Source organism: Pavona decussata, unplaced genomic scaffold (assembly GCF_977016875.1).
Source record: "Pavona decussata unplaced genomic scaffold, jaPavDecu1.1 SCAFFOLD_16, whole genome shotgun sequence".
In the NCBI taxonomy this organism is placed as follows: domain Eukaryota; kingdom Metazoa; phylum Cnidaria; class Anthozoa; order Scleractinia; family Agariciidae; genus Pavona; species Pavona decussata.
The window spans coordinates 2,857,501-2,870,726 of NW_028145439.1; the positions used below are offsets into that span (position 1 = coordinate 2,857,501).

At 39.5% G+C, this 13,226-nt stretch overlaps 1 protein-coding gene across 1 annotated transcript in view; it reads left to right on the top strand.

Annotated features, from left to right (window-relative positions):
• Positions 1-11,697, top strand: part of LOC146487339 (26S proteasome regulatory subunit 4) — a 26,408-nt gene extending 14,711 nt beyond the window's left edge. The window contains exons 6-13 of the mRNA XM_085087199.1: positions 210-338; positions 1,521-1,617; positions 3,104-3,192; positions 4,161-4,261; positions 4,750-4,846; positions 6,228-6,282; positions 8,346-8,500; positions 11,499-11,697. Of these exons, the coding sequence (XP_084943325.1) occupies positions 210-338; positions 1,521-1,617; positions 3,104-3,192; positions 4,161-4,261; positions 4,750-4,846; positions 6,228-6,282; positions 8,346-8,500; positions 11,499-11,633 (858 nt within the window). The 3' untranslated portion in view covers positions 11,634-11,697. The remainder of the gene's footprint in view (positions 1-209; positions 339-1,520; positions 1,618-3,103; positions 3,193-4,160; positions 4,262-4,749; positions 4,847-6,227; positions 6,283-8,345; positions 8,501-11,498) is intronic.
• The last annotated feature ends 1,529 nt before the right edge of the window (positions 11,698-13,226 follow it).

The window sequence follows — 13,226 nt, forward strand, 5'->3', positions numbered from 1 at the left end:
CATTAATTTTGTGACATGCCAATAGCCTTTATTTTCAGCCTGTTGGTTTAAGGGAATTAATGTAATACAGTAGGGGTACTTTTTAGTGTAGGACTGCTCATTGAAATAGGGATGGTTATTAATAAAAACACTGTGAAGGAGCGGCAATATTATTATCTAATTTAATCATCGCTGCAGTATATTATATAATGATGGTTCTGGCTCTTCAGGTGCATGCTGTTGTTGGTGTGCTGTCCGACGACGCAGATCCTATGGTGACTGTCATGAAACTTGAAAAAGCTCCACAAGAGTCTTACGCTGACATTGGTGGACTGGATCAACAAATACAAGAAATCAAGGTAACTGCATGATTCAACTTAATACTGGCCTTTTGCTGCCAACATACCCTGTGTGCAATTTGCGCATGTATGACAGGATAGGAAGTTGAAAGGCTCCTAGAAGAGGTTTTGTGTAACTTGCCAGTATTTTATTCAGGGTTCATGCGGAATCTGGAAAATTTGTTGAAAAAAGTACGGAAATCTGCAAACCTGGAAAAAGTATGGAAGGTAAAGATAAAGGCAGGCAAAAATGGGAAAGTATGGACTTTCTTCAAATTTCATCTTGCAGCTGTACAGCCCAGCTTTTAATCGCAGCCATCTACCCTTCAACCTGACATTACTTTTCTTGTGTGTGATTTGACTCTTCTCTAACTCATTAATAATTCATGAAGTGAAAACGAAGAAAATCATTACTGTAAACTGAAGGTGGTTTAAAAATGTGGTCTTAATTATCATAAACTTTTGCTTTGATTTTCTTGAAGAATTTATGGCGAGAGAAGGTATGTCAAACACTTGAAAGAGTGTTTCATCCTATTTCCAAACACTTCAGACCTTGTTGAAAAAAACAACGTGCAGCCGAGTTTTTTTAACCAGCTGTGTTTTGGAAATTGGATGAAACATCCTTCCTTCTGTTTGATATATTACCTAACCTTGAGTCCGGAAAAAAGAAACTTAATAGTTTGCAAAAAGTATGGCAAATCCTTGAATTTTGCATACAAAAATGTCTGCAAACCTTATCTATTAAGGGCAATTTAGACGGTACGATTTTCTCTTACGTCGACTGTCGTATGCGATTTCTAGAGCACGCGCTGCTTGCGTCATGTAAAAATCGTACACAACTCTCGCGACTCAACATTGCCTTTACCTACGATTGTCGTAGGATTTTAAAACATGTTTTAAAATCCTACGACATTTTTCTTGTTGTGTGTGTCTGTCGTAAGGATGTTGTAAGTTGATTTACACGACGTGATTCATGTTGTAGGCATGGCGTAGGCATGTCACATGCGACAAATCGTAGGCAAAATTGTACCATCTAAATCGCCCTTTACAGGTACTATTTCTTTCCCTGGCCTAGTTTAATTTATGAAACACTCTGTTAGGAAGAATCGCTTCATTATTTTGTCACCGTTTGAAATTCTGATCAATCAAATAAAAGGTTCAGTAAAGTTAATGTTGATTGCTGTTTTTCTTTTTTTTCTACAGGAATCTGTGGAGCTTCCACTAACTCACCCAGAGTTGTATGAAGAAATGGGAATAAAACCACCCAAGGGAGTGATATTGTACGGCCCTCCTGGCACTGGTAAGTGCAGAGACCTTTTCTCTTTAATATCATATTGATTTAAATTCTCTAGAATAGATTGGAGCTAAAAAGTCAGAGTTGAAGCGTCATAGGTGTTTCCATTTTTTTTAACCATAACTATTCCACTGAAAGATGGTTGGTCCTTCAGCTTCAACATTTCCTTGTTAGCCATTGAAAATTCATAGTTGCTGGGCCCCAGAACAAGGACACGGGTTGGACTTTGGATGGTGTGGTACACTTTACTAAAGACAGGGCTTCTGATATTATGCGATGTTGCGATTTCGCATAATTGACCTAAAATCGCAACAAATCGCATAATTCATGAAAAATCACAGAATTTGTACAAAATCGCACAATTTAAGGAAAAAGAGCAAAAATCGTGCTTAATGATAAGTTCTATGATAATTTAAACGTTATCTCAAGGAGTTTTTTCTTTCAAAAGGCATCAAAAATCACCTGGAAGCGTTTATTCGTTGAACAAGCGAACAAACAGGTGTTCTATGCGTCATTTTGAAATTATGTTGGGGGCTTGGTACTGGTTTTCAATATTAAGCGAGTGATCATTGGCACAGAATAAACAATCCTTTTATGTAAATACACCAATCACAATCATTGATATATTTTTGAGATGTCATTTGATCCGTCATACTTGCGATGTAGGTATTGGCGTGAAAACTGCTCGATAGTCGCTTGCAATATGTAGATATTTTGTTTTTTAAAATTGAAGCAAAGTAACATCCTCATTATGGATAAGTTTGTTGTTAAAACGTCGAGGGCTTCTTCGCGCGAGAAAAAAAGATCGCACCTTCCTGTAAATATTTTGGCAAAAGACAGGGCAAGAAAGTACTGTAAAGGAACGTTTCATGTTGACGATGGTCTGTTCTTTTGCTCTTCGTGCAACATAGTGGTTGAACATCTTCGAAAGTTTGTGGTTGACAAGCACCTTGAAGCTGAGTCACACAAGTGGAACGCGGAAAAAAATGCGGGTGGGAAGCAACAAACGCTGACTGGACCAAATTAGCAATATCTGATTTTCAGTAGTTTGAAATGAGGCAACAAATGATGTATTTCAGCTGTTTTTTCATTTCTCCGTGCTCTAATTGCTTCTTGAACAGCAAAAAGATGGATTGTGCACCTCTTAGACCTAATAAAACAAGGTTTGATAAGCTAAAATGAAATCGCATAATTTGCCGCATAATAGACCTTTCTTGCCGCATAATGAGACTTAAAAGTGCCGCATAATTTCCAAATTTTTTTCGCACTCTATCAGAAGCCCTGTAAAGAGCATGAACATCACCAGAGTTTGCAACTGAAAACCCTTGCTAATGAGTAGACTGATCTATTTTTCTTGTCAAATCTGATTTAATTTTTAATATCTTGTTTCTCAGTGGTTTATCAATTTCTCTCTAAGTTATTTCTTGTGTTTGAGGATACAGGTATACGTGGTGATAACATATTTTTGCAAAATTTCTGTTAACTTTTCTAGGAAAGACGTTATTGGCCAAAGCTGTCGCCAATCAAACAGCAGCCACATTTCTTAGAGTTGTTGGATCAGAACTGATACAAAAATATCTGGTAAGAAAAAAGATCAAATCACCAACACATTTGACAATTTTCATCCCGCAATTTTGTTTATTGCCACTATAAAATTAATTTACTCTTATAAATATCCTTGGAGACAAGGGGCCCTGGACCATGCTGCCATAGGGAATTTTCCATTGTTAATAATAGGTCATAAACACTGTCCGATAGGCTGCACCCCAAGTTCATAAGCTCAAATTCTGCAGTCTTAGTCACGAAAACAGCTTAACTGTCCTTCAATGAATGCAATAATTATTAAAACTCTACACATGTATTCACCATTGATTGTTCAAATCACATCAAAACATGCAAGTAATTGTAACTCAGAAATTGCATGAAGGGCAAATCTACATCCTTCATGCAATTTTAGCTCTGAAATTGTAGACATACTTGCATAGTAACAAACCGGTATTTTGTCCCAACTCTCTGGCTAGATTGATCAGTTTGTTAATGGAGTTTACAAGTGCCATATTTTTTAAAGGGCTAGTTGCTCAAATTCTTCAAAATGGTACACATGTATGAAGGAATCTTTCTTTTTCATATTAGTGTGGTCTATCAACAAACTGACCGCTCTAATCAGCCAGTACTGACAAATGGGTAGGCGGCGTGGCCTAGTTAGGATGCCAGACTTGTAATCTGGAGGTGCCAGGTTCAAGCCCCACCCTGACCACTTGGGTTTATTTCACGGTAGTCCTGTTTTCAAATCCTCGGCCACGCTTTGTAAATAGCCAACTGGTTTGCCTCCCACCAGTTGGGATTTTTTGCAAATGTTATGTTCAGTTTGTGTATTTATTTCACTGATTTATAGTGTCCCCAAATAGCGCTAAAATGCTAAGTACTTTGACACTAAAATAAAGTAATTTATTTTTTTTATTTAAATGGAAAGCATCGATCCTTAGCTGCTGCTCCTGTCATGCTTTATTCTTGCATTCATTTCTCTGTATTTGTTATCACATTACTAGGGAGATGGCCCTAAGCTAGTCCGAGAAATGTTCAGAGTGGCAGAGGAACATGCACCTTCGATTGTTTTCATTGATGAGATTGACGCTGTTGGAACAAAAAGGTAATAGATCCTTTGTAGCACTTCAAGCATCATCCAAAGAACAGTCTACTTTGTGTTTGAGAAAATAATTTAAATACCACACACATTTCGAGAGATCCCAAACAAAAGAATATTAAAATGTCAGCCATTTTTGCATAGGGTATATAAATAATGTAAACATTCAGCAGATAATATCATGTTGAAAATCCATCACCTATAAAAAAAATCTGTCCTGGTTTGAGCATTTTCTTTTGTCTAAAACAACGCTGACTTCATTGATAAGCTGTGCCATTGTTGGTTTCCATTCTTCCCATGGCCATCTCACTCCAATCATTTCCTGGGAGACATTAACAAAATTCAGACGTCCACCCAACACCTGTAAACCCATCTTTGGGAAAGAAGTATCTATTTCAAACCTTCCAAACACTTACCACTAACTACTTGTACCTTCAAATAAATAATTATGTGCTTTTAAATTACTGACTTGTAACTTGTTAACTTTGGATCAGATACGAGTCCAATTCAGGTGGTGAACGAGAAATTCAGCGCACAATGTTGGAACTGCTCAATCAGTTAGATGGCTTTGACTCCAAAGGAGATGTGAAGGTAATCTTTAAGTACTATCCCATACAGGGTTAAAATACTATGTAAGAAATGGCCAAGTTGCATTAACAAGCAAATAGAATAAGGCAATAGTTTAGGGGAACGGGGATGGTGTAGTGGTGAGAGCACTCGCCTCCCACCAATCTGTCCCAGGTTCAATTCCCGCACTCAGCACCATATGTGGGTTGAGTTTGTTGTTGGTTCTCAACTTTACTCCAAGGGTTTTTCTCTGGGTACTCCGGTTTTCCCCTGTCCTCAAAAACCATGAAGATTTCCAAATTCCAATAGGACATTTTCACTATGGCGTCATTTTACTGTACAACTACCAGAATCCTTCTGGTTTTTCTTTCCTCATGCTAATTAGAGCTATTGTTCTTTGCTCTTCACTGGGATTACAAAATTTGCATTTGAAAAGGAAAACAAAATGAATTCTGGTAGTTATAGTAAAATGATGCCATCATGAAAACGGCCTATTAAATCTGGATTATTATAATTAAGCACTTTATCGTGAGCCTCTGGCTCGGGAGATTGCACAAGCACTCCCCTTGTTATTGACATTGAATAATACTACTACACAAGAATTTTCAATTTTGTCAGGCATCTTTCCACGTATTTCACCTGTGAAAGAACATTATGGGGTAATGCACCTTCAACACTTTAAGTACTACAACTTTTTCCTATGTCAAGGTTGACTACGTCATCAAACTCATAAGCACACCAGAAAAAAGTATATCACACAATCATGAAAGCACACAAGAAGCTACACTACACTACTTTTCAATTAGGCAACAACTTCCACTAAAGTGTACCCTTTTCAAGTACAGTAGATAAAATGTGTATACAGACAGACTGTTGATAGATTGTATCGAAATTGAAAGAATCTCATATCGGCTCAAAAATAAATAAGCTCGAAACCTCAAAGATGTCTTTGAACACAACTTATTAAAACTGAACTTCATAGTCTGTACAGTCATAAATATTGTTTTCTTGATAGAGAAGTGGTTTCTCTATATTTCCTAGGGAAAGCAATACTGTTTCCCTAAAGGCCAGGTATTTCACTATAAGTGTGTGAATGACTAGGCCCCAGTTGATAGAGCAAAGGTTGTTCAATATCGGAGGTGATGGGTTTGAATCCCGGCGAGGTCGAATATTTTTTCTTTGCCTTGTGCAATCTCCCATTTCCTTACTAGGGCTAATGCTCAGTGGGAAATTCATGGTCTCATTTAGCACTTTACACTTTACCATGTACACTGCAGAATTAATTCTCTGATCATCGTTAATTATTTTGTGTCATGAGTGCTTACGGCACAACATTCATGAATAAGAGTTAACATTTTTTGTACAACGTGTGTGATGTATTTTCTTCTGCACATCTTTTATTCAGGTTGTAATGGCAACCAACAGAATAGAGACCCTGGATCCTGCTCTCATCAGGCCAGGTACACCATCTCCATCTACAGAGAAAATAAATCAGATTAAGAGTTAAAGTGCCTATGAAGTAAAATTTTTTTTTTCGTATTTTTGAAGCTTGTTGTGTTCTGATGTGTCCTCCAAAGAACCTCAAAATTCACTAAATCATGTCCCTTGGACTGGGAACGAGTCTTTGCTCAGGACAATGCTGATGACGTGGCAAATGCCTCAAAGAGTTGTTTACTTCTCACTTCTGAAGTATTTTCTATGTCACGGCTTTGTAATACGATCATTTTGGCAGCGCGCAAGATGGAGACAATTTTAGGCGCCAAATTTAAGACTTTTGGTTCAATTTATTCCACGTTGTGAATGTCTTACCGCCCAAAACTTACATATTAAGAATCAGAAAATAATTAAACTATCATATAAGAACAAGAAATTTGTTAACTTCATAGGCACTTTTTGTCTTTAACTAAGGAGTCATCCGTGTTTTGGGTAGATAGGGTTTATAAGTCAACTCTAGCAGTCGCCATTCACTGAAGGACACCTGTTACCCTATGACAATTCAGAATCATGTAAGGCCCAATAGTTGAAATTAATCATGGTGAAGCTAGCTCAGGGTTACCGTATTTACTCGAATAAGCACTTATTTAATTTTTTGTGTCTCCTGTGCTGCACTTATTTGAGGGCGGCGCTTATTTAAAAGGCTCATACCACAAAGACAAAACATTTTCATTGATTGTAGAAATTAATTTACTTCATGAGTACTTTTTCATATGGACTACTGACTTCAAGGTAATTTTAGTTAATTGGCTTTCATAACATGGTTCATGGTTCATTTATTTCACACTATTTACACAACATTACATAGAAAGAAAAGTATTACAACAGATGATAACAGCCTTGTCAATACTTTTCTGCAGGTTTTCAACAACTCTTCACTCGATGTCCGACATCGAGTGAATGTCCTGACTGTTGCTCATCTTATCAAAATGCTCGAATAAGCGCCGCACCAGAGCTGCAGCGTTTATTCGAGGGCGGCGCTTATCAACCATTTGGCTCCATGTGCGGCGCTTAATCGAGGGCGGCGCTTATTTGGGGGCAGCGCTTACGCGAGTAAATACGGTAGTTCGGTTTGATTTTAGTTGAAAATTTACCAAATTAATCAATAAAGATTTGTCAAAAAGATCTATACCTTTCACTTTTGACTAGGACTTTTTGTTAGCTTTAGCTTAAAATTAATCATTAAAACGTTTTCATGGGGTGTCTTTTAATGCTCCCAATATTATTGAGAGATTCTGGACCTGAAAAACTATTTTACATGCAGACAATTCATTACCAAAAATTCAATTTTTGACTCTTTTGAAAACAGACATTTAAGTTTCTCAAGACGATTTAATTAAGAAACATTGATTTGGTTAATGGACTAAAAACAATCGGCAATTTGTAGAAAAGGGATAAGGACAATACCTTTTGGACCTGAAAGCTCTTTAGAAGGTTTGAGAAACGTATGCCGGGTCTTCAGTTTTGTGGCCAGCACTGTTTCCTTCCTCTATACACAGCTGATGTGTTGCTCAACTTCCTCCCTCCTTACCATGTATTAGCCTGTGAACAGGCTCCTAAGTGGGGTATAGGGCAAAGACAAAAAAAGATCAGAGGGGGGGGGGGGGGGCGCTCTGCTCTTCCAGCTCGCCGACCCAGGTGGGTTACTTGGGTATAAACGTGACGGGGGGGTCCGACGGAGCCTAATATTTTGCACCCAAAAAAATACATGGACCTTATATTGTGCACCCAAAAAAATACATGATTGGCTTGAATTGCGTAAGAACTATTCGCCTGGCGGAAATTCGAACCCAAAAAAATACGCGCAGATTTTTCAGACCCAAGAAAATACACGGTTAAATCTTCAACCCAAAAAAATACAGGAGTTGAAAATTTTAGACCCAAAAAAATACGTCGGACCCCCCTGTCACGTTTATACCCAAGTAACCCACCTGGGCTCGCCGATAACCAAGTATCAGTTAACAACTTTTGAGGTATCTTGGTGCATTTTATTTTGTGCTTATAGTTCACCTTGGTTTAAATCTTACAGGTCGCATCGATCGCAAAATCGAATTCCCACTTCCTGACGAAAAAACGAAACGCCGCATTTTCACAATCCACACCAGTCGAATGACACTCGCCGAAGATGTGAATCTGGAAGAGTATGTCATGGCCAAGGATGACCTGTCAGGGGCAGATATCAAGGTATACATTGTAGTGTGATTGTTAACAGTTTAAAAACTTAAATTTTAGGATATAGTATTGGCTGTTTTCGGCTCCTACCCAGGCTGTTACGTGTAACTTGCTGTGGTGTACAGCTGTAGGAGCTTGTGTGTCTCTGAGATCCTATGAGCTATGCCCGTGGGGGCTCAAGATTATGGTACAGTAGATTCAAGCAAACTAGGCAAGGTTTCGGGGAGAGACCAGAATAAAGATAGTCCCTGGCCCTCTGGGTTGGTTGGTGGGTTTGGGGTTAACTACCCTACCCTTGTAAAAACTTTTGTTACTGAGACCGGCGGCATTATCCCTCACCGGAGGCAATGAGGATGAGTAATTTGCTGTTTTCAGTCAGTTTGCTGTGTTCTAAACCTCGGATGTGACAATCTCTCCTGGGCAACTTCTTTCCCAGTATTTTCAAATCACAAAGAGGTTTGACTGTTTACACTCTTTGTCAGAAGGGTTAAAGGAAACAGATGTTTTTGTGGGGATACAGTCGAACCTCCCTTTGCGACCACCTCTCGTAAGCGACCACCTCTCATAAGCGACCACTTTTCCAAAATACCAAAAGTTTTCAAGTCAAATCACTATAGATAGAACCTCTTGTAGGCGACCACCTCTCGTAAGCGACCACCTCCCGTAAGCGACCACTCTTAGAGATGATTGTTTAAAATTTTTTATTGTTTTTAACCTCCCATAGGCGACCACTTGACACGGCACAATCTGCTGTTTCTCTCACGGGTGGAAATTGACTGTAACATATTGGCCCCCATCATTACAGCGGATGCCGTATTACTAAAAATCCCACAGCCGGAGCTACCGGAAGTGGCTCCCGACATTGAAACAAAAAAAAAAAAAAGCTCTCTTATGTGGTAAATAGCATGGATGTACATGCACGACCGGTGATGACTCTCTCAACCTTGTATTATTCAACAGAAAAATTGTGGCGATAAAGAACGTCAACTGGATTATGTAACAAACAAACAAACGCCAAAGTTGTTGGTGTGTTACGCTTGAAATGTAACATTGCAAAAATGCCGTTTACTGTTTGGTCCTAAATCAGGCAGTCTAAAGAAAAGCTTTTACTTAGGATTTCGATAAGCAAGGGCAAAAGCCGTTAGGAGTCTGCAATTACCATCATGTAAATTACCCGGAATTTAGACCCCCCCCCCCCCCCCCAGGTGGTCGCTTACGGGAGGTTCGACTGTATTTTGAATACAGGAGTTATTGGATAGTGCAACTTACAATACCTTTGCTTAGTTGCAAAACAATTCTAAAACAGCAAGAGAAAGAAATCAACAGGATGCAGATTATCTGTTCCAGCGCATTCTAGAGACAAAATGCGAGAAATTAGCCTATTAACCGTACTCAATTGGAATCCATTCCAACCCAAAATGACACTGGCCAAATCTCTGTGACATTTTCTCTTTAAACATAATTTTTCAAGGTCAAAACGATCATCCCTTCTTAAAACTCAGCTGCGGCCTACATTTCTCAAAACTCCCCAAAACTATTTTATGTAGAAATTTGATATACAGGATTAAGAACACATTGGGCTAGTTTCCACGAGAAACTACTACCAGTCAAAAGAAAATGAATTTGAAAAATACTTCAGATCCCCAAACTCTTCTTCAGACTTCCGGTCTTATTCGTCAGTAAGGTTTAAACGAAGTTGACAATGAAGGCTTTAGACATTCGGTGTGGGTTTTTTTTTCAGTTTTGGTTAGTCAATGGCCACGTGTCCTCGGCATTACAGTACACTTCCCTTTCACTACTCCCCCCCCCCCCCCCCTTCCTTTTTGGTATCTTGCTGAGTGATGGGGGAGGACTGTGTGGCTAGGGTTGAAATGCAAGATTTTCTCTACCCGTTTCCAATTTTAATATTACTCGGTACTGTGGAATGTTTGCCAACTGAAGAAAGCATTAAGGGTGTCTTCCTTAGCAACCTACAAGAGGTACCAACGCTTAACTAATTTTTTTTGTTTATGACCATGAACGCTTCACTCAAGTTGGTTCAGTTTCGTAACTACCTAAAGAAATCGCTGGTTGCTCTGCATTAGAGTCTCACTTTTTAAGAGAAGTGAGAAGTTTACTTAGGACTCTGCAACAGAGCTTAGAACTGAATTGCACTTTGTCGGCCAACCATAATGCTTCTTCATCATTTGTACTGTGCAACAATTTGATACGTTGATGTTCAGTGCATAGTGCTTGGCATGTATAAATGCTTCATCCCCAAAACGCCATTCTCTTTTATCGCGGCATTTAAAATTTTGATGTAGGCTTGGTAACGCAAAAAAGTTGACATTTCTGGAAAAAAGCACCTTAAAATCAGTCTTTGAAATAGAGGCAATGTAGTTTCTGAAAATTTTAAGAGATGTTTTTATGGAATGAGGCAAGTTTCGCCTGTCTCCGTAAAAGTCCGCAAAACTTCCTGAATTACAGAACTATATCTTCCAACCGTTGCCAGAGGTTTTCCAAACATTCACCAAATTTGCAAAGTGGTAGTAAACAACCCCATATGCTGTAAAAATACACAACTTACAGGGTAAAAAAACCAACACCCCTTTGGTCTAAAATAGTTAGAATTACTGATTATCAAATAAAATACGCTAGTTGCCAATTAAAAATTTTGCAAAAACAAAACTTGAAAGTAAAAATTTCGATGAAATTTGATCCTCGCGTCACATGGGCGAATTTGATCCGCTCGCGAGGACGTGTTTGTTTACGCAAGATTATGCAGTTGTCACGTTTCATCAATGAAAATAGAAAGAAAAGCAGACAAAGCTTTGAAAAATGAAAAATTTATTCATATAAGTATATCACATTAGCAAGCTGGGTTTTTCTTTACCATTTTGGAAAATTGGGCCAAAAAACGTAAAGGGAAAGGGTTAAGGTGTTCTTTTCAGCAGTGTCAATAATTGTTTTGTGTTAATGAGCCTAAGGTCTATGTTCCTATTGATATCCAATCTGTGTTCTGATCACACAGGCTATCTGCACTGAGGCGGGTCTGATGGCGTTACGAGAGAGAAGAATGAAGGTGACCAATGAAGATTTCAGAAAGTCCAAGGAAAATGTTTTGTACAGAAAGAACGAAGGCACTCCGGATGGACTCTACCTCTGAACCTCAGTTTAAACTTTTTTCTGTATTAAAAAAAAATTAAAAGTTTTCTTTTCAGGTGCAGAAAGTTTAGTCATTTTATTGGTTCTCCCTCTGATCTTATCGTCAATGGGAAGGGTGACTGCGATAGGGTTTTTGCAGTACAGTTGTGGCACTTAAGCCCCATTTACACTACAGGAAATTTTTGGCACGGCTCGGGTAAAAATGGTACACGTACCAAAAACTATAGCACTGATGTCCTGTTTACATGTCTTTTTTTCTGCCGTGCTAAGCGGCGTGAGAAAATGTTTTGGTACGGGAAAAAGGCTCAACATCTTGGGTAGCGTACGCGATTATTCCTTAGGGCGCATGCGGCCAATGGCTTCTTTCATTCAAACATGGCGGGTGAGAAGTATTTGGAGTGTCTACTTCTAAAAAGGCTACACATCTTGTCGCAGGGACGTCGAAAATTAGTCTCTTCCTGTTCTTCTTTCCAGAATAATACTAAATAGAAAAGGCGTGAAGATACAAATATGTTCATTGTCATAGCAGCAATGCTGGCTTGTAATGGTCACTGATTTGAGTTGCTAGAAACAGTATTCAGGGACAAGGAGTGTATTCCTTTACTTCATTTCCTTTCTTAGAGTGACCGTGAGATTTTCTTGGTGACTTGCTTGTTGCAGGGCGCGCCGATTTCGCCATGTTGAATGGAATTACTACACATGCTTCAACAGATGGTGCTGACCACAGTTACGAAGGCTCGTCAGGAAAAAATTGGTTTGGCACGGTCAATCTTTTACACTACACATTTCGTCCGAGCCGGGTCGAGTTTTTGGGAACGCGTACCAATTTCACCCGTGCTCGGACTACCTTTTCAGAAGGGCCGAGCACGGGTGAAATTTTGGTTCGGCAGGGATAAAATTTGGTACGGCAAAATCATTTACACTACAATATTTACCCGAGCCGAACCTTTTTTTTGGGTACGCGTGCCATTTTTATCCGAGCCGTGCCAAAAATTTTCTGCAGTGTTTATGGGGCTTAAGTGGTAGGGGTGGATCCAGGAGTTTTGGAAAGAGTAAGTTGTCAGTTGGTCAGTTTTTATGGGGCGGGAGGTGAGGGGGAGGGCGAGGTACACCAGAAATGGTTGAAAAAGAAACCTCAGCCCTCCCTCCTGGTTCCGCCCCTGAACATGGGACAAAGCAATCTCGTACCAGAGTCCTCAAGCTTTTTGGTCAGTGGGGTGGGCGCCAGGAGAGACTCTGGAGAACTTGATTGGCTACTCTACTTTAGTTCCGTAACGACTTCCATTGTTTTAACGCAGAAATCCTGCGGTAATAACATTCCAGTACCCCAGAGTCTCTCCTGGCGACCAACCGCTGGCCAACAAGCCTGAGGACTCTGGGTACGAGATTGGGGACAAGGGAAAAAAATTCCCCTCTATGACCTTCCCTGCACCCCGGGGAGAAGGGGTAAGGGTACTCCTCGAAATTTTTGGTTGGGGTGTTCGGCCGGCTCTATTCTCCAAACCCAGGTTCGATTGCCAGCCGCTGTTCGGAAAGTCAGACCCGAGGGAGCGGTGGAAATCAAACCTACTCCAAACCCTGGCCTTTATTTCAG